The 19120-nt window shown below is 46.7% G+C and overlaps 1 protein-coding gene across 1 annotated transcript; it reads left to right on the plus strand.

The window, feature by feature from the left end:
• The first annotated feature begins 180 nt into the window (after positions 1–180).
• Positions 181–5755, plus strand: prpf38b (pre-mRNA processing factor 38B). The gene is made up of 6 exons (XM_080836531.1): positions 181–646; positions 1607–1675; positions 1860–2011; positions 2122–2182; positions 3713–3945; positions 4505–5755. The coding sequence occupies exons 1-6, from the start codon at positions 428–430 to the stop codon at positions 5244–5246; spliced, it is 1476 nt and encodes a 491-aa protein (XP_080692657.1). The 5' UTR covers positions 181–427; the 3' UTR covers positions 5247–5755.
• The last annotated feature ends 13365 nt before the right edge of the window (positions 5756–19120 follow it).

Here is a 19120-nt window from a genome sequence, read left to right on the forward strand (position 1 = left end):
TGATTAAGTAGGGCATCTTAAAAACATGCAAACCAACATAGTCATTCTACTGTCTACAATGTTGAACACTTGCGTCTGTATACATAAATGCTATTGGACCGCTGATACAAATGTATAATCCCTCCCTTTCCGTTTCTCTTACAGCAGTGCGCGCGTTGGCCATCTTGTCCAACACTTACTCATTGAAGGCATCGATTGAATCCCGCACTGAGTTATAAATCATTAATCGGGTGTTACCTCGTTCTGAGAGGACATTATATCTTTTTCGTCAGCTCGTGTTACTTTTCGGATATAGTATATGGATGTCGAATATAATTTGATGGCGTTTAAGTTGTAACATTTTGATTGTGTGAGCTACATAGCTTACTAGCTACTCTGCTAATTTCCCGCATATTGCCGCTAGACTGAGGTAGCTTTAGCCACAGCCATGGCAAACAACGCAATTGTCGGGAATCAACAGCAACAGCAGGCCGTGAATAAACCCGCCTCGGGGAAGCATGGGAATGTGTTGCCGCTCTGGGGCAACGAAAAAACAATGAACTTGAACCCCATGATCCTCACGAATGTGCTTTCATCTCCATATTTCAAGGTTCAGTTGTATGAACTCAAGACATACCATGAGGTTGTGGACGAGATCTACTTCAAGGTAACGAATAAGAAATAGCCAACATTAGCCGGCTAGCAGCCATTGAGCTTGCAAGTTGAGACCATCCGACGAGCTAGCATACTAATTATACTTCATGTAGGTTATGTTTATGGATATTAAAGTGTAACTTGTTCACGAATGGGTCAGTCTCAATCGTTCGTGGTGGGGCTTTGACCGGTGTTTTTTTGGTAGGCACTTCAGGATAAACAACGCCAGGCCATCGATGCTAGCATTCAGCCTCGATAGCACACGCGTCTAAGCGTTGATGTTACATGTTAGGTAACTCTTCTGTCTTAGGTAACAACTGTGTTATGGGATTATGTCTTTTGTGTCTGTGTAAAGACACGTTTGAACTGGACACTGACTGTGTCGTATAATGTGGTCATTGAAATGTAGGGAAAATACTTCTGAGGCAAGAGATTTAAGAAAACCTTTAATTCACTATAGCTTGGAGCCTAGTTATCGATAAAGACGGCTAACGTTAGCGTTACCTTATGCCCAGCCGTGCTATGTTGCCAGGATGTGGACTGCAGCGGAAGTACAACGTTATAGCGTGTCATTGACTAGGCCTGCTAATTTGATTGGCTAATTTGAGAGTTTAAGATGCTGGGCCAAGCGATACTCTTTAACAGAGTTGCTTTGTCTTATCAGTCTGACTGATATCACTAAAATGCTCGGAGTAATGAATCAAAACCTTGGAGATATTGGTACTTCGCTCATCTCTTATCGCTATAGAGTAAGAAATAAATTCCAAGATACCGACCAATCAGGAAAGTTTCTTTTAACAGTTATTTTGCACGTCCGCAGTGAGTTGACCGAATGGGCATTTTATGGTATGGGGAGTGTGGCTGAGATTTGCCGGAAATGCCAATGTCACCCATAACTGAACTTCAAAGGAAATCTCTAGACTTGGCTAATGACTGCTTATGTTAGAACTTCACCATGTTATGTCTTCTGCAGGTCTTGCATGCGGAGCCTTGGGAAAAAGGAAGCAGAAAGACCGCAGGCCAGACAGGCATGTGCGGCGGGGTAAGTAGAAGTACGTGCCTCTGAACCCTAATGCATCACTTCGGTGTGACTACATGTTGAGCAGAGAACATAAAACATTAACAGTTCCCAGTGGAATGTGAACTTTCCACCCGGTTCATTCTCAAAGCAGAGAACTTGTGATGAAAGTGTAAATATAAAGTCACGAAACACTCCTGTTCTGCAGGTCCGTGGCGTTGGAACCGGAGGTATAGTCTCTACGGCATTCTGTCTGCTGTACAAGCTGTTTACCTTGAAGATGACCCGCAAGCAGGTGATGGGCCTCATCACACACACTGACTCTCCCTACATCAGGGTTCTTGGCTTCATGTATATAAGGTGTGCATCTGCTTAACTCGTCCCCCACTACTTAAAACATGCTTATCGTCAATGTAGCGATATTATTGGAAGTCCAAACTCACCAAATGCCCATTGTCCCCCTGTCATAGGTACACACAGCCACCTGCTGACCTTGTGGACTGGTATGACGGTTTCCTTGATGATGAGGAGGTATGTGGACATGGGTAATGCTTTTACAGATTTCTTCTGTTGATGCTAAAGTTGTACATGTAGGTTATAATTCATTCTAGTCTTGTTTGTATTGTGATGCACATAGCTGATATTCACCTTTGCATTCATTTGGCCTAATGAGTTTGTCGCGAGTGGAAAAGATAATAATTCTGCTCTGATGCTGGTTGGTCAGGGTAAGTATTAATAGAATTTGAAGTAGTGAAAGTTTAAAAGGCATGCCATGATTATTATTTAATTTTTTTCATTTGTTTAATCCTTGATTCTGAGATATTCAGGACTTGTTGCACCACATTGATCTGTATTAATTGGCAAAACAATTGCACTGTCCCAGTGAATTTGGTTGTTCCATCACCAGTTGACCAGCTAAGTACTTGAACCGCTATTGAACTTAGCACTTGAACCGACCCTAAATGTTTTAACTGGATAATTATTGGAACATTACCGACAAGGTGGCCGACAAGATGAGTCAATCTAAAAGTCATCTTTCGCATTCCATGTGTCTTTATGGTTAGTTTTCGTGAGAACCCATGAGAACTGTGGTTGTCTGCGTTGGCTACCTGTAGAATCTGCCAGCCATTTTCACACAGCCTGGGACACAGGAGTCTTTCTAAAAGAAAAATAACTAAATTTGTTTCCTATACGTATCCGCTTCAAACAATTGATCCAAAGAGTAGGATTTCTGGCCCTCTTGTGCATTGACTATTTGGCTCGCTGTGCAACCAGGCCTCCTCTCATTTGTTTTTGTTTCTTTATTTTCTTGACACATCAAACACATCTCATGAAACCCACACCCACCTGGCTAATTTCCGATGTTTTCTCCTTTAGATGGTCCTTGTGCAGCAGGTGAATTGGATATTGTATCTCAACACAGTCGGTTTGCGTGTGTGAGTGCAAAGCGGCTGTTCTACCCATTCAGACTTGGTCTCCATGTTGCTGGTGGTGTACAACTCTCTTCCTCTCCCTGGAGTGCTTGCACTGCGCGCCCCCCAGACTGTCACCCCCCCTCCCACCCCAACCCACTCCCCTCGTGGACCCTTTGGCCTAAAAGCGATTGAGAGGGATGTGAAGCCCATACATGATTGTGTAATGATGGCTACTTTTATTGTAACATAATTTTTTCTTTCCAAGGGGGACATTTTTGGGGAGCCTGCAGTGTAAACACACCCGAAAGAGGATTGAGTTTAGTTGAGTTTAAAAGAAAAGAAAAAAGAAATCATTCTCATTCAGCCTATGTCCTCAGTCCAATTTATCCAGCCATAGTAACAGTTCCTTTTGTCTAAGTATTAAGCTAGATGAAGACAGAGGTGAAGTGTCAGTATTTGGTCATCACAAATACTATTTCTTTTTTTTTGTTTTGATATCTGTTTCACAAAAATCCTTCAAGGAAAAATGTTACAATGAGGATTTAGCGAATCAGTGTAATATAAGTCTTGTTAAGATGTGAACTTGGTGAAGATGTGTCATGTCAAGCCGCACCATTGAAGTTTTTTTTGGCGCTTGCCTTGGCAGGAGGTGGACGTGAAGGCAGGAGGGGGCTGTGTCATGACCATCGGTGAGATGCTGCGATCCTTCCTAACCAAGCTGGAGTGGTTTTCCACGCTGTTCCCACGCATCCCTGTGCCTGTACAGAAGATGATCGATCAGCAGCTCAAAGCGCGGCCCAGGAAGCAGCCGCCCAAGGAAGAGAAGACGGAGGAGCCTGCGGCAGAGTCAGCACGTCAGGGCGAACGAAAACGCTCGCGGTGGGTGATGTGGAAAAATATATAATCTCACTGATGTCTTTCGGATGGCAATCTCTAACGATATCCAGTCATTATGAGAATTGAAGGGAGTTTTTCTTTTTGAGCAGTCATATTTCCCAAAGTGCTGTACAAATTAGTGTTAAAAAGCTGACCCAAGGGGGTCACTGTGGCACAACCAGTAGCCTCAACCACATTCGGGCTTGACACCCATGGAGGACATGGGTTCGAAACTGGCCTGATGTCATTTCTCCAGTCCACTTCCAACCTCTTCTCCCTCTCATTTCCTGTCCCAATCTTCACTAATCTATCAATTAAAAGCCCAAAAACAAATCTTTAAAAAGAAAAAAAGCTGACCCAATGAGTTTTTTTTTTTTTTATGGCCCCCATAAGCCATTGTCAGAACTGAGGCCTATAAGAATAGACATGGTTATTTATATACAGGCACTTAGCTGTGCTGTACAAGTGGGGACAATTTGTTTTTTTAAAAAGTAGTTGATCCATCCCAGTTTTTCTCTCACTACACTTGTTTCGACTCATACCTTTGTTCTGTGTCCTGTAGGACTCCCAGTCCCAAGCGCTCCCCAGACCGCTCCCGTTCCCGCAGCCATCAGAGAGAGCGCCGCGGTGTCAGCTTCGATCACGAGCTGGAGCGCGAGCGAGACCGCCAGCGCAAGGAACGTGAGGGCAAGGACAGGGACCGAGGGGACAGAGACAGAGATCGCGACCGGGATCGAGAGAGGGAGAGGGGAGACCACGAGCGGAAACGCTCCCGGAGCATAGAAAAACGCAGCCGGCGAAGCTCCAGCAGGGAGCACCGCAAGGAGAAGGAGCGAGAACGCGACGGAGAGAACGAGCGCAGTCGGCGGAAGGAAAGGGATCACCACCACGAGCGTGATAGGGACCGAGATAAGGACAAAGACAAAGAGAGGGAGCGTTCGAAAGACAAGAGGATCAAAGGGGAGAACGAGGAGCGGAAGCATCGGGACGAGCGCGAGGAGAAGACGCGCCACAGGGAGGAGAAGAAGAGCAAGCGCTCGAGTCGAAGCCGTAGCAAGGAACGCAGGCACAAGACCGAACGCTCCAGCAAGAAGCGGTCACGGAGCCGCAGTCACAGCCGGCACGAGCAGCCGGACGAGAGGGAGAAAGAAAAGGAGAAGGATCGGGACCGTGGCAGGAAGAAGGAGAGCAGCCAGAGTGGCGAGCGAGAGAAGGAGCGCACTCACAAACGCAGCCGCAGCCAGGAGCGTGTGCGCAACAGGCGCAGCCAAAGCCCAGAGCGCCGTGGTGATGGCTCGCCTTGATGGCAGCCTTGACCCCCGACCCAATCCAACTCGCCCCCTCCCCCCATTCACCCCAGTTGGCCAGCTCTTCGCATCAACATCCTTTTTATTTCACCCACCTTGCTTCCTTGTTTTATTTACGTGTTCCCTCACCCGTGTCTATGGACAGAAAAAAAGAAAAGTAAAGGACAAACAACGGCATTGGTGCAGCAAGGGACCTTGTACTTATCCTGGTTCTCCCACTGTTGTGCCTCCCTGCACCTGTAGTCTCCTCCCCAGCACAAGAGCTGACTGGAGAGGGGGGAAAAGCTCCTTGTTTGTTTCTTTTCCCCTTTGTAATTGTTCCGATTTTATTTCAGTTTTCAACAATCCTCTGAAACGCTTTGTACATAAAGTTCTGAGAATGTTTTGAATTGTGCGGAGCAACCACGGATTTGTACAATGCACTGAGCTGTGCTGAAATTGTGTTGTGTTTGGTTCATTGCTCTGTTGCATTTCGTTTTCTAATAAAATACTTTTATGAAAGTGGACATTTTCTCTTAAACTAACATTTATATTGGATATGGGCCCTGTCATATTCTCTGAAGGACCGGTAGACAACTAAAAGAACTTAGAGAATTGGGTTATTTCAAAACTTAATCTACATTGAAATTTCTGCAGGTGATTTGAATGAAGACATCTTATGTGTTGGAGAGTTTATTTCATATAGAATCTTTCACATTTTAATTTCATTGGTTGATGTACAAAATAAGCCAGGGGTCTTCACTCTGGCAAAGGAAATATAGTATATTCGGTATCTAGTTTTTCAAAAGCACTTCATTATTCAAAAAATATTTGCAGAAACATCCATGCCTCATTTATTTGTTGCAATATATATATATATATATAAATCTACAGGTGTTTGGAAATGCCTTCATAAAATGTATATCAAGTTAAACAACCTGTAAATGCATGACAAAAAGATATATCAAAAGTAGATAAATGTCATAGGCTTTGATTTCAAATATATTGTAGGTAAAAGAAAGAATGTCTGCTAATGATGTCAATAACTTAGGTCAGTGCAAATATGACTATACTAGTATTGAAATTACTATACAAGCTTTTAATAGTAATACATGATCGACATGCCTCCATGGGCAAAAATATAATAATACATAGCTTACAAGCCTGCCGTTTTGAATGTAATATCCGGCTAATTCTGGGGGAAATGGTTCAAATCTGTCTTAAAACATCATCGCATCAGGTTTAAATTAAATTGCAGAAGTGACCTCTAGTGGCATTTTCTTTTCATGATGACAGAAATTGAAACTACACGTGTTTATGACATGGAAATGGGGTTTAAGAAGCCACGTGACTTATAACTACTGCTTATAGAGATTAAGAAACCCTGCTTGTTACAAAGTTACTACACCAGCCTTTGGCAATGTACACCCACAACCCTATAGGCTAAGTAATTGATAACGCCCTTCCAAAAGGCGTTAGAGAGTGCTGTCCCTGTCCCAGAGAATTACATCAGTATGCTAGTATAGCTATATTCTATGTAATGACAGTGCCGTTTCAGATGTAAGCTCCTGTAGTGGCGCATGCTGGCTCTGAGTACAGGCTACTAATGAGCGAGTCCATGACAGCCAATACGCTGAAGCAGTAGGATGTGGCGGGCTTCAGGTCGATCACATCCGAGGCCTCGCCGTAGATGGACGTCACATCGGGCCTGAGCAGACGGGCGGTGAGTTGCTCTCTGACTCGCAAGTTGTAGTAGGACGCCCCCGGCACAGGAGTCCACTCCACGCGTACTGAGTCTGCCATAACCCGGGTTACTGTCAGCTCAGGGGCGGGTAAAACACCTGCAGAGAGAAATACCAATGAGTCTTTCAGAACAGAATATTTTGTATGAACTTCATACAAAGCCAGATGATTATCCTGTTGATCATTATGATTTAGAGAGGAGGCAGGTTAGTTTAGGCCAGTATAATTTATGAAATTCCTGAGTCTGGACTTACCAAGATCTCTTCTTCTACGCTGTAGGATCTCTGCAGAAGTGAGCAACAAACAAGGCACAAGCCATCAGCAACACTGGTCTCACTCAGATTTGACATCTGTACAATCAAGCATCCAGACAAGACACTGACCCCAATGAGTCCTATATCTCTTCACCTAAGCATCAGCTATTGTATGAGTGTATTCATGTAACAATATGTCCATGTTTAATGCACAGCCATATTCTCACCATGTGTGACAGATGTTTGAGTGCTTTCCCCAACACTGTTGCTGGCTGTCACTGCGATGTCCTCACTGTTAACACCAGTCACATTGCAGGAGAAACCTGCGGTGTTGCAGATCTCAGCCCGGGCTGAGCTGGAGACGTCATACACGCTGTAATCTGCAGCGAACACAGACAAGTTCCAGGAGACGACGGCAGACACATTTGATCCCGTATATGTGACAGCCAAGGGAGGGCAGGGAGCTAGGAGACAGTTCATGAGATGTGTTACACTCACACTATAGCCAAGCCAGTTCACACAGCTCAACACATCAAAGGAAGAAGGCTGAGCTGACTCTGGAGCACATCTGGGTGAGATCAGGGTTAAACCTATTCTGAATGTAAAAATAACCCTGTCCTTAAGGTCAACTATGCAGTTATGAACGCTACCCTTTAGGAAGACACTAAATTCATGAATAAGAGAGTAGAACCTGTGCTTCCAGTGACGGTGGCTGATGTCGGGCTAGTGCCTGCGGAGCTCCTCGCCTTCACCGTCACGTTATACGTGGAGCTGCAGGGGATGGGCATCTCGAAGAACGTGGCGGCAGTCCAGTAGGAGTACAACTCGAACATCATGTGGGGGTCTCCCAGCATACTACCAGAGATTTCCAGCAGGTACTGGGCGTCAGGGCAGTCCACACTGCTCCACGAGGCCACCAGGACCTGGCGGTCATTCTTCATGGCCCTGAGACGGACCTGCAGGCCTTCCGGAGCACAAGGGACTGGGGGGCGGGGGGGGGGGGAGGGGGACAGAGAGGGAATAGGAGCCGAACGTTATAGAGGCCCAGGCAAACAAATGACCCATATTATCCAGTGCACTCTCACTGCTCTCTAAGCAAACCCATATTATCCAGTGCACACTCACTGCACTCTGAGCAAACTATCACTGCACTCTGAGCAAAACTGGGAAACTGCTTTTTATGTTTGCTGTTTTTCACCCAGAATACACTTTAATAAACATTTTTTAAGTTTTGTCCTGTTATATTTAACCAATGAAATGTAAACCAATGACCATGTAAAGTATATCACACAAATCAACTTGCGCATGAATTAAGTTCAAGTAACAGTCAATAGTCAACATACACATCAGCTGTAGATGTAAAAGGTTGTGAGAGTACCTAGTCCGTCTGTCAGTGGCTCACTGAACGATGAGTTGCACTGCCCGTCGGAGGCCTGGATGGTGAAGTTGTAGATCACGCCACACTCCAGCCCCTCCATCACACACGACGCCTCCGAGCTGTGGCAGTGCAGCATGCTGGCATTCTCCGCCTGGGCACAGCCTGTGTAGCCCACTGCGCCGGCACTCACCCCCCACGACAGCACAGCGGAGCTGTTACCACACTCCACAGCCAACGACAAGCTCTCAGGCGGACAGGGCACTGCACAACACAACAGGGTTAACAGACACAGGGTTACCTTCAAAACAGTTACACACCCAAACTGCGAGAGAAAGCGAAAAACGATAGACTGGGCCAGAATATAGTAGCCAGTATGTCTAAACTTTAAAAGAAAAACAACCACATTGCTTACATACTTCTAAACAGCTTGAGCATAGTACGTTGAAAGTATTTTGTATCCCTATATCAGGGCCAGATACATCATCTGGTGAAGATTTTAGGGATCTAGGCCAATTTGGGGCCCCATGCATTCAACAGTCATTGGCTATCTAGAGTCTAGATTCTTGACTGTCCTTCTATTTACTTTAAGAGAGACATCTAAAGGGGATTGACCCCCCTACCTGTGTTGACGGTGACAAGAGCACTGGGCAGGCTGGAGCAGTTCTCGTGACTGGCACTGAGTGTGAGGGAGTAGGCCTGGCTGCAGTGGAGGTCAGACAGGGTGCAGTTACTGTCGGAGGTGTTGCAGCTGCGCACGTCTCCGTCACCTGCGCTGGCCGTCAGCTCGTAGGACTCGGCCCCCGGTGATTGGCTCCAGGACACGAGCAGCGCATCTGACTTACAGAGCCTCTCAGTGGTCATGGCAACAGGGGCACAAGGAGCTGAAAATAAGAGTGATGATCATTCACATCTTACTGTTTTCTGCAGGTTCATGTTATTAACCATGTTGTGATTCGAGGTGCGCACAAAGGTTTTCAAGATTTAAAAATACATATCATTTGATATTGACTCAACGGTCTTGACCTATGGCTCCTCAGTTCTATGCAGCAATTTATAACAGACCCAAAGCAGTTAGAACTTATGAGTATCACTGCATCAGTACTAACTAGTCATGATCTACGCTTTAGTCTTCCCCTCCAGCCTTGTCTTACCTGTGCTGATCCTGTAAGGGGGGCTCCTGAGGCTGGTGCACACGTCGGAGGACGCCGCCACCACAATGGTGTACTGCATGCCGCAGCGCACCTGTGTGAGGTTGCAACTGGAGCTGCTGCTGTTGCAGGAGAGCAGGGTGTAGTCGCTGGCCTCTGCTGTGGCCACATACACGTGGTCGCTGTCTGAGGAATCCCACACCACCTCAATGTAGTCCGCATGGCACTCATGAGAAGCCATGATGGAAGAGAGGGAACAGGGGGCTGAAAGACACAACAAGAATGTTATGGGACAGTGTAATGTATTGTATTGTGAGTATTGTAAATGTCATAAACATATGTAAACAAAGGCATATAGAGTTCCTGTAGTTTAACTGCAGAGCTAGCAGATAACTACTGGGTTTCATCCACAGAGGTCACACGCACAAGTAGTGTATTTAAAATCAATGAACAATAACTAGTTTCTCATGTCACAGGATCCTAATCCTGAGCTTTGGGTGGGGTCTCTGAGCCTGCGCACAAAAGCATCCCTACCTGTCTCCATCTCTATGGCAGGGCTGGGGGGGCTCTTGCAGTGGTGGTGCGTGGCAACCACATGGAAGGTGTAGCGATTGCCGCAGCCCAGGTCGGGCACGCTGCAGGTGGTGTTGCTGTTGGCAGTGCAGGAGGAGTTGTGCCCATCCTCGCCCACGGCCAGCACCGTGTACCCATGGGCACCCGGCGCCTCCTGCCATGACACCCAGGCAGCGTTGGTCACGCAGTCCAGATGCCCAGATACGTTTGCTGGGGCACATGGAGCTGAAACACACAAATAAACCAATGAGCCTCTGTATTCACAATTTACAACGCCGAATACAACAAAAAGTGTATAACACTATTAATGTTATATGATCATTAATAATGATTAATGATTCTGTATCTGGAAACAAAACCCTCCTACTAAACCTTACTTTGGGGCCTTGGGTTTTCTCTTTTGCATCATATAACAGACAGTTATAGACCCTTCTTTGCCAGCTCCAGCATGGTGATAACTGGTACATCACAGGGAGTGGCATCAGGTACCTACCTGAGGTGACGTTGATGGGCAGGCTGGGTGGGCTGTTGCATTCCCCCCTGACGGAGATGACCCTGACACTGAAGTCTTGCCCGCAGGACAGGGCGCCGATGGTGCACTGCGTGCCCGTGCTATTGCAGGTAAACATACTGCCATTGGCCGGTGTTGCCTCCACAATGTACGAGTCGGCATCCATGTAGGCGTCCCACTTCACCTCCACGCCCGAGGAGTTACAGTTCAGAAGGTAGTCCACATTCAGAGGTGGACACGGAGCTGAAAGGTGAAGGAATCGTAATGTTTTTTTAAAAGGTTCAAGAGTGCTTGTAAACAGAAGCTCTAAACACACACGCAAACACACCTGTATGAACATATTTAACACTGCTCTCCACACTGCTGCAGGCATTGTCCATCGAGTAGACAGACACGTTGTAGGTCTGTCCGCACTGTAGTTCCTCCAGGTCACAGGAGGTGGCACTGCTGTTGCAGGTGGTCCTGTGCCCGCTGGCTGCCTCACCCACAACCTTGTACAGCATGGCACCACTGCTTTGCTGCCAGCTCACCGTGGCCACGCCCTGGTCACACTGCAGGCTGGTCTGGACGTTGCCAGGGGGACAGGAGGCTGAAGGAGATGGGAGCAGAGGTCAGCACAGGTCAGATTTCTCAGGATTTAGGGAAAACAAAAAAGGCACACACAGATGGACAATAATGTTCAGTCAGAACTTCCCTGAATAGGTGATAGGGTTGCAAGATGTAACATATTAAGTATGCTAAAGCATAGCCAACATGTGGGGCAGACCACTGAAAATGAGCAAAAAGCAAAAAACATTCTACAACATTTGAATATAACGCCGATGACCATACAAAGTTATCTTATGAATAAATTGCATGTGAAGCTGCGTCTTGAGAAGCAGTACACTGCAGGTCTGTAGTTAACCCACCTGACTGCAGACTGAATTGCGTGTACACACTATCACACACCCCGTCCAGAACTGTGACAGTGATGTTGTAGCTCTGGCCACAATGCATGCTGGGTAGAGAGCAGCTGCTGGATGAGCTGTTGCAATTGATGCGGTGCCCGTTTGCACCCTCTGCCTGTACCAGGTGGGCATTAGAGCCGTCACTGGCCTCCCAGGACACCAGGGCACCATGGGTACTGCAGTTCAGCTGGGCACTGGCATTCTGAGGCTCACAAGGGACTAAACAGGAGGAAAACCGTTTGTCAACATTGATGAACAGGAGAACGTGGTCGAAGGACATGCTATTGTATTAGTCATTACTATTTGTTCATGCACTATTTCTTCATGTAAAAAAACTGTCGATTATGTGAATACATTACACAATATGTAAACATTGGAATCCCTGTCCTTCTTCCTTTCTATCTACTTTTGTCTGTCTCTCTTCATGCATATCTGTCTGTGTATCTTTGTGTCTGAGTTTTTCCCTGTTTCACTCCCCTCTCCCTCTGTCTGTCTGTCTCTGTGTCCCCGTCTCTATCGCTCACATTCACAGCCCCATTCACCCCCTAAGGCCCATGGCCTGTTGTGTTCAGCTTACCAGTATTTATGCTGATGGGGCTACTGAGTTGACTGGAGCAGGTCTGGTCTGATTGGGCACTGAGAGTGATGTCATAGGTCATGCCGCACAGCAGGTCACTGAACTGGCAGCTGGTGCCGGTCGTGTTACAACTGGCGGTGTAGCCACCGCTGCCCTGAGCGCTCGCGGTGTATAAGACGGCACCATAGCTGTGGTCCCAAGTGACCAGAACGACCCCCGTGGAACAGTCATCACTGCTCGACACGTTAGTAGGGGCACAGGGGACTGAAAAGAGAGGTAAGGAGAGGTGATTTGAGCCTCATAACTTAAACAGACATTTTGCATTGCTTTCAGTGGCCAAGGCTTCATTTTAAAAGGTTCACTGGATGCATGTTTTACAACAGATATGCAATACAACTGTTTTTCAAACAGCTATTCTACCATTAGATTTGTTATTTGGTGTAAGGACCTTGGTTATGTCAACAGGTCAAGCCAGGACTATTATCAGGTAAATCAAATATATTTCAACAGTGATCATCAGCGTTTTAAGGTCCTGTATATGGCTGACACTTTTATCCAAAGCGACTTAAAAAGGCGGTAACGCTAGCTATGTTACCCCCTTTCCAGCCAGAGGTGGGAAGGTATATTTATTATTTGTCCTGTAATGCATATTCAAGACCTTAAAACAACAGAGCCATTTCATTCCTTTGATCACTGCTCTCAAATGGATGTAGGAGATTACATTAGCAATACTGTTATCCCCATCTGTACTGGTCCCTTATCTTTACCTGTTAGCTTAGCTTTAGCATTTAGCCTAACGGTACCTGTTTGGAACAGCACTGGCTGGCTGGGGGTACTGGAGCAGTTGTCGTCCATGGCGACCACTTGAACACTGTAGTTGGCACCACAGGTGATGTTGGCTAGGGTGCAGCTGAGGCTGCTGCTGTAGCAGGAACTGTTGCCATGGCTACTCTGAGCAGTGACCTGGTACGAGAGTGCCCCCTCGCTGCGGTTCCAGGACACCAGGGCGCTGTTGAGAGAGCAGTCCACCTCCACAGACACGCCCATGGGGACACAAGGTGCTGCAGAGACATGAAGATACGTGTGGGTGAGGACGGGGACAAGAGAAGAGTTCAAATCTGTCTTTTCTTAGACCCGCTGCATTTGTTAAAGGTTCAGTCCACGATTCTGGTGCAAAGGTTGCTGATTGGATTGGATTGGATTTCAACAGCCAATCAAATGAGACCCATCTCTTCTGCACTCTTAAAGCAACATGTTGGCTGAAACTGTTTATGGCTTGGTCAAAGCTACTATGTTTGTTTACAAAGCCAGGACTGGGTACGAGCATCAGAGTTGTTTGAGGGCACACAGAATGGACAACTACAGGATGATAAAGAGCAATTTGCTGAATTTGACAAAAAGTGTATTAGATAAGTGTCATGGTCTGTGCCTTTAAGTGACTATTACAACCCTATGACCGACTTCCTGCACTGCATGACACTGACTAACTTACCTGTGTCCAAACTAGAGCCAGTGGTTGTGGTGTTGCACTGCATGTTGGAGGCCGTGATAGACACTGAAAAGTTCTGCCCACAGGTCAGTGTGGAGATGCCACAATGACTGGAGGAGGACATGCAGCTCTGTGATTGGCCCTTAGAGTCCTGGAGCGTGGCTGTGTAGTAATCTGTCCCGTTGCCATCCTCCCAGGACACCAAAGCGATATTGGACAAGCAGTCTATGGAACTAGAGACTTCAGTGGCCACACACGGATCTAAACATCCAGAGAAGAGACAGGAATTACCAATCAGTCATTCCAAATCATAAATATGTAATATTTGGTTTGTGCTGGTTTGTTTCTGTATTATTATTTCTGTATCATTATTATCACTTTGAATGCTACAATAGCAAGACAATAGCAAAAGCAGACCTGTCATGAGGCTAGCAGGTGTGCTCTGAGCGCTGCTGCACTCCATGTAGTGTGCGGTCAACGTGAGGCTGTAGTTCTGCCCGCAGGTCAACTCAGAGAACTGAACACTGGTGCTGTTGGTGCTCAGCTCAACCATGTGGCCGTACGCCGCCTCAGCCCTCACTGTGTAAATCTGGGCCCCGGCACTGGCATTCCAGTACAGAGACGCCATTTTAGAACCGCAGTCAAACACGGGCATCAGAGACTGAGGGACGCACGGAGCTGAGGAAGTGAAAACGTGATGTAGCTTTATTATTACACAAGCCATAATCCCATAATCCTCAACCATTCTTGCATGATCGTGAGCACAAACATAGTTCAGAAAAAAGATCCCAATGAGTTATATATGACAATAAATATGACTTCATCTTGCCCATACCCATGTGTATGGTAGAGCTGTTGCTAGGTGGGCTGGTGCAGTTTCCATCTCTAGCCATGACCCTGACGCTGTAATGCTCGCCACACTGAAGGTTGTTCCAGGTGCACGTCGTGTCATTAGTCACACACGGGTGGGTTTCGCCATTACTACCTGTTGCCATGGCGCTGTACAGCTGTGCCCCGTCGCTGGGAGACCAGCTTACAGAACCAATGTGAGCATCACACTGAACGTAAGTCTCAACATGAACTGGGACACAAAGGCCTGTAGGTGAGACCAAGTGGTAGAGTGAGAGTGAGGTCAAATGTGAGGCTATGTGTCTCTAAACACACTGTTTTCAAATGTTTCTGTACCATGAGGTAGAGTATCAACACTGTATAAATGCGTAGCTAAATTTGGTTGGCTTTGTTGGCTTAAAGCTTACTTTGTCATGGACTGTGTTTGTTTACAGTACATTAATGAATTCTGCACATAATACAAGTAATATTGCAGTCAGTCGGTTCTTCATTATTAACCCTATGGGTTGTGAAGAAGTACCTTACTCATCTGGGTCACCACAGAAACCGAACACTAGCTACACATATGAACACATATTGTAAGTGGGTGTATGGAGTCTACCGGTTTTGAACTGTGAGGGAGCACTCTGTGGCCCATCGCAGCGGTCGTCCTGTGGGGTGACGGTGACGTTGTAGGTCTGCCCACAGGGAAGGATAGCCTCCATCTGGGACTCTGTGCTGTTGAAGTCCACCATGTATCCCAGATACCCAGAGACACTGATAATGTAAGTCATGGCTCCTTTGGAGTCGGCCCAGTCAAATTCCACAGTGTCATTGTTGCAGGCCACGTGGGTTGTTACATGTCCAGGTTGGCATGGTTCTGAACGATTGGAACCACAAAATCATGGATGCACATGTTAGTAGAGTACAGGCAACTCTACTTGGTAGAGTATCCAGTCTCCTACTACAAAAAGACACATATTACATAAAAGACAAGAGATAAGATATACGATGAGATCAATGATATAGGGCCCTAGAGATAGAAGACCCTATATAAATTCTTGTAGAATCTCATACTTTCTTCTGAGGTGCATCAACAAAGTGTACGTAGAAATAGAATATACTATGATACAGAATAGAAGAGAAGTGTTAAGCAGCCACACACTTAGAGAGACCAAACACTGCCTGTCTCACCAGTCTGGATCTCCACTGCACTGCTGGCGTTGCTGGGGCACAGCTGGCGGTGGGCAGAGACAGTAAAGGTGTAGCGCTCCCCGCAGGCCAGACTGGGGAACACACAGCTGGAGCTGTTGGAGTTGCACATCACCACGTGCCCGTTGCTGCCCTGTGTGGCAGTGCCCGTGTAGTCCTCCACCCCATCCTGCCCCCTCCAGGACAGAGTGGCACTGCGGGAGCCACACTGCTGCTCCACATACACGTACGTTGGAGCACAGGGGCCTGCACAGGAGTCAGAGACCACCATAATGTTTATCAGTTGTGTTGCACTGCATTGCATAGATGGGCTTTGTCAAAGGGGACTGCTGAGGCTCACACAAACAGGAATACTGAACTGTTTCTCGTTCTGTCCGGTAAGTACTCACGGGTCTGGAAGATGTCTCCGGTGTCGCTGGAGAGGGCACAGGCCTGGTTGGTGGCAGTGATGGAGATGTTGTAGGTCTGGCTACACTGTAGCCCAGTGAGGTTGCACTGGTTCTGCTGGGTGAAGCAGGAGGCCTGCTGGCCCTCGGAGCTCAGCGCTGTGACGGTGTAGTTCTTTACCCCCATGCTCCCATTCCAGTGCACCATGGCTGAGTCCTGCTCACAGTCCACATCGACCGTCACGTTACCAGGGAGACAGGGAGCTGAGGAACACAGACAGGGATCGTAAACATCTCAACTCATTCCATGTTCTGTGCTGTGCTCCTGCTAGGTCAACTGGTGGTAACAACACTGTGGTCATGGGAAAGATTCCCTGGCAGTTCTCTGTCCTGTGAGTCACTCTGAATAAACTGCATGAGGGAAATGCATTTCTTCACTGAGAAGTCACTGCAGATGAAGTAAATGACTCAGGTATGTCGGACAGCCTAATTCAGTGAGTGATGAGAATGAAAACAAAGCAAAAACACAGACTGAACTTCCAAATGTGTGTGTGTGTGTGTGTGTGTGTGTGTGTGTGTGTGTGTGTGTGTGTGTGTGTGTGTGTGTGTGTGTGTGTGTGTGTGTGTATGTGTATGTGTTTGCAAGTAACTGAACAAACTGTGAGTCGTTATCTAATGCACCCATCAATGTAGGACTCTGGAGACCCATTACACGCACTGCCATGAACATCCAGACTCATTACAAAAATAAGATAACAGCAGACTTTAACAGCTCTTAGTCACTCCACCTAACTGGAGCAAGTGTCTTTGATGTCTGTCCATAAGTACCTGTTATCAGGCTGGGTCCACTGCTCATGGAGCTGTTGTGTTCTGATCCAATAGCCTTGACGCTCACAGAGTACACTGTGCCACAGGCCAGGCTGTCCATACTGCAGTACGTGTCCGAGGTAACGCAGGAGGCAGAGTGGCCATTCTGTCGCTCCAGGAGGACAGAGTATTCCACGGCAGCCAGGCTCTGCTCCCAGGAAACGGTGCCGGTGCTGGTCTGGCAGTCCATCCTGGACTGGACGTTCTGAGGAGGACAGGGCTCTACAGTGAAGGAATAAAACACAGAGCAGTCAACAACACTAACACTCACAATAACACTCACACTCATACTAACACTCACACTCACTCACACTCACACTCATCCTAACACTCACACTCACACTCACTCACACTCATACTAACACTCACACTCATACTAACACTCACTCACACTCACACTCACACTCACACTCACTCTCACACTCATACTAACACTTACTCACACTCACACTCACTCTCACACTCACACTCATCCTAACACTCACACTCACACTTATACTAACACTCACACTCACACTCATACTAACACTCACTCACACTCACACTCACACTTAGGGCGTATTCACACCTACCCCGTTTGGTCCGGACCAAACGACCAAACGGACCAGATTTTCGTTGGTTCGGACCTTTTGGGATGGTCTGAATACAAACCACCGAACTCTGGTCCGGACCAAACAAGCGGACAGAGACCAAGCTGAAAGGTCGGACTCAGTCCGGATCAAACAACCCTGGTGCGGACCTTTTGGAGGTGTGAAAGCAGACTGGACCTAATCCCAGACTTTTTGCTATTTTGTACCTCGGGGGCTTCCGTCGTTGGTCTGGTGTTGCTGGGTAACAGAGTGTAAAGTGCTACTGTTACCGGTATTAATTTGTCAAACTTTTGGGAAAAACGAAAAATCTTAATACAATGAGTAGGGGACAAACCTGGGCCGAGGAGGAGACCCGTGCGCTTGTGGACATTTGGACAGATGCCCACATTTCATGTTGGAGCGTACACATAAAAACGCGACGTATTTGGCATATTTTCTGAGAAAATGAAAGAGGTTTCAATCGTTCGCCTGATCAGTGCAGGCTCAAACTGAAAAAACTACGCCAGACGTAGGCCTAGGCCTATATAAAAATTCGGGACACCATGTCAAAAAGTGGTTCTTCCAGTGATGCCAAGCTGAAGTTCAAATACTGGCGGCGGCCGTCTTTATTTAAAATTCGCCGTGCATATGTAAACTATAGCGTTTTTGCCGGTTTCCAGGGTCAAATTCAAAACTATCCACCATCGAATTACCTTTAAAAAGAGCCCAGATTTAAGAAATTTGAACTTAGCCTACTTGAGAGAAACAAGAGCATTAAATGTAGCTATATCGCGGGTGCATATAAACATGGGAGGGAGAGAGAGAGATGATGGAGGAGTGATTAAGAGAGGGTAGGCTATATGGATTCAGCTCTGCTCAGCTCTCTACAGCAGCAGTAACATTGTTACACAGTTGTGAAAATAGCAAAACATTGAAAATGCATATAGATTTGATAATATTAGCAATAACGGCACGGAAAGCGTCCATGAACTGTCTTAGCACATTGTGTTGCGTGTGTCGGTTCTTCTGACCAATAGCTGAACGACCTCGGGGCGCGTGGCTTTGTTGACAGAATTTGGTCCGTTTACTGAAACGTACAGTCTGAAAGCGAACCGCACCAAAAAAAAAAAAAAAGGTTCGGACCAAAGCAAGTGAACTATCGGACTTTCCTGGTCTGAATACGCCCTTACTCTCACACTCACTCTCACACTCACACTCATACTAACACTTACTCACACTCACACTCACATTCACACTTACACTCACACTCACACTCACAGTAACACTTCAAACCTTTAAAGGGTTTCAACCCACAGCAATTTAAGTAATTGAAAGTATTTAAAACCAGTCAACTTAAGACACAATAAACACACTGTATATGTTATCAGTGATGTTTCAAAAGGCTGTCAA

This window comes from Sprattus sprattus, assembly GCF_963457725.1.
Source record: "Sprattus sprattus genome assembly, chromosome: 4".
In the NCBI taxonomy this organism is placed as follows: domain Eukaryota; kingdom Metazoa; phylum Chordata; class Actinopteri; order Clupeiformes; family Clupeidae; genus Sprattus; species Sprattus sprattus.

What these genes read in the sequence shown, in the direction of transcription:
- prpf38b (XM_080836531.1), top strand. Translation starts at nt 428, where the DNA reads ATGGCAAACAACGCAATTGTCGGGAATCAACAGCAACAGCAGGCCGTG. An exon ending in CTTGGCTTCATGTATATAAG is followed by an intron (nt 2,012 to 2,121) that starts GTGTGCATCTGC and finishes CCCCTGTCATAG; the next exon opens with GTACACACAGCCACCTGCTG. An exon ending in GTTTCCTTGATGATGAGGAG is followed by an intron (nt 2,183 to 3,712) that starts GTATGTGGACAT and finishes TTGCCTTGGCAG; the next exon opens with GAGGTGGACGTGAAGGCAGG.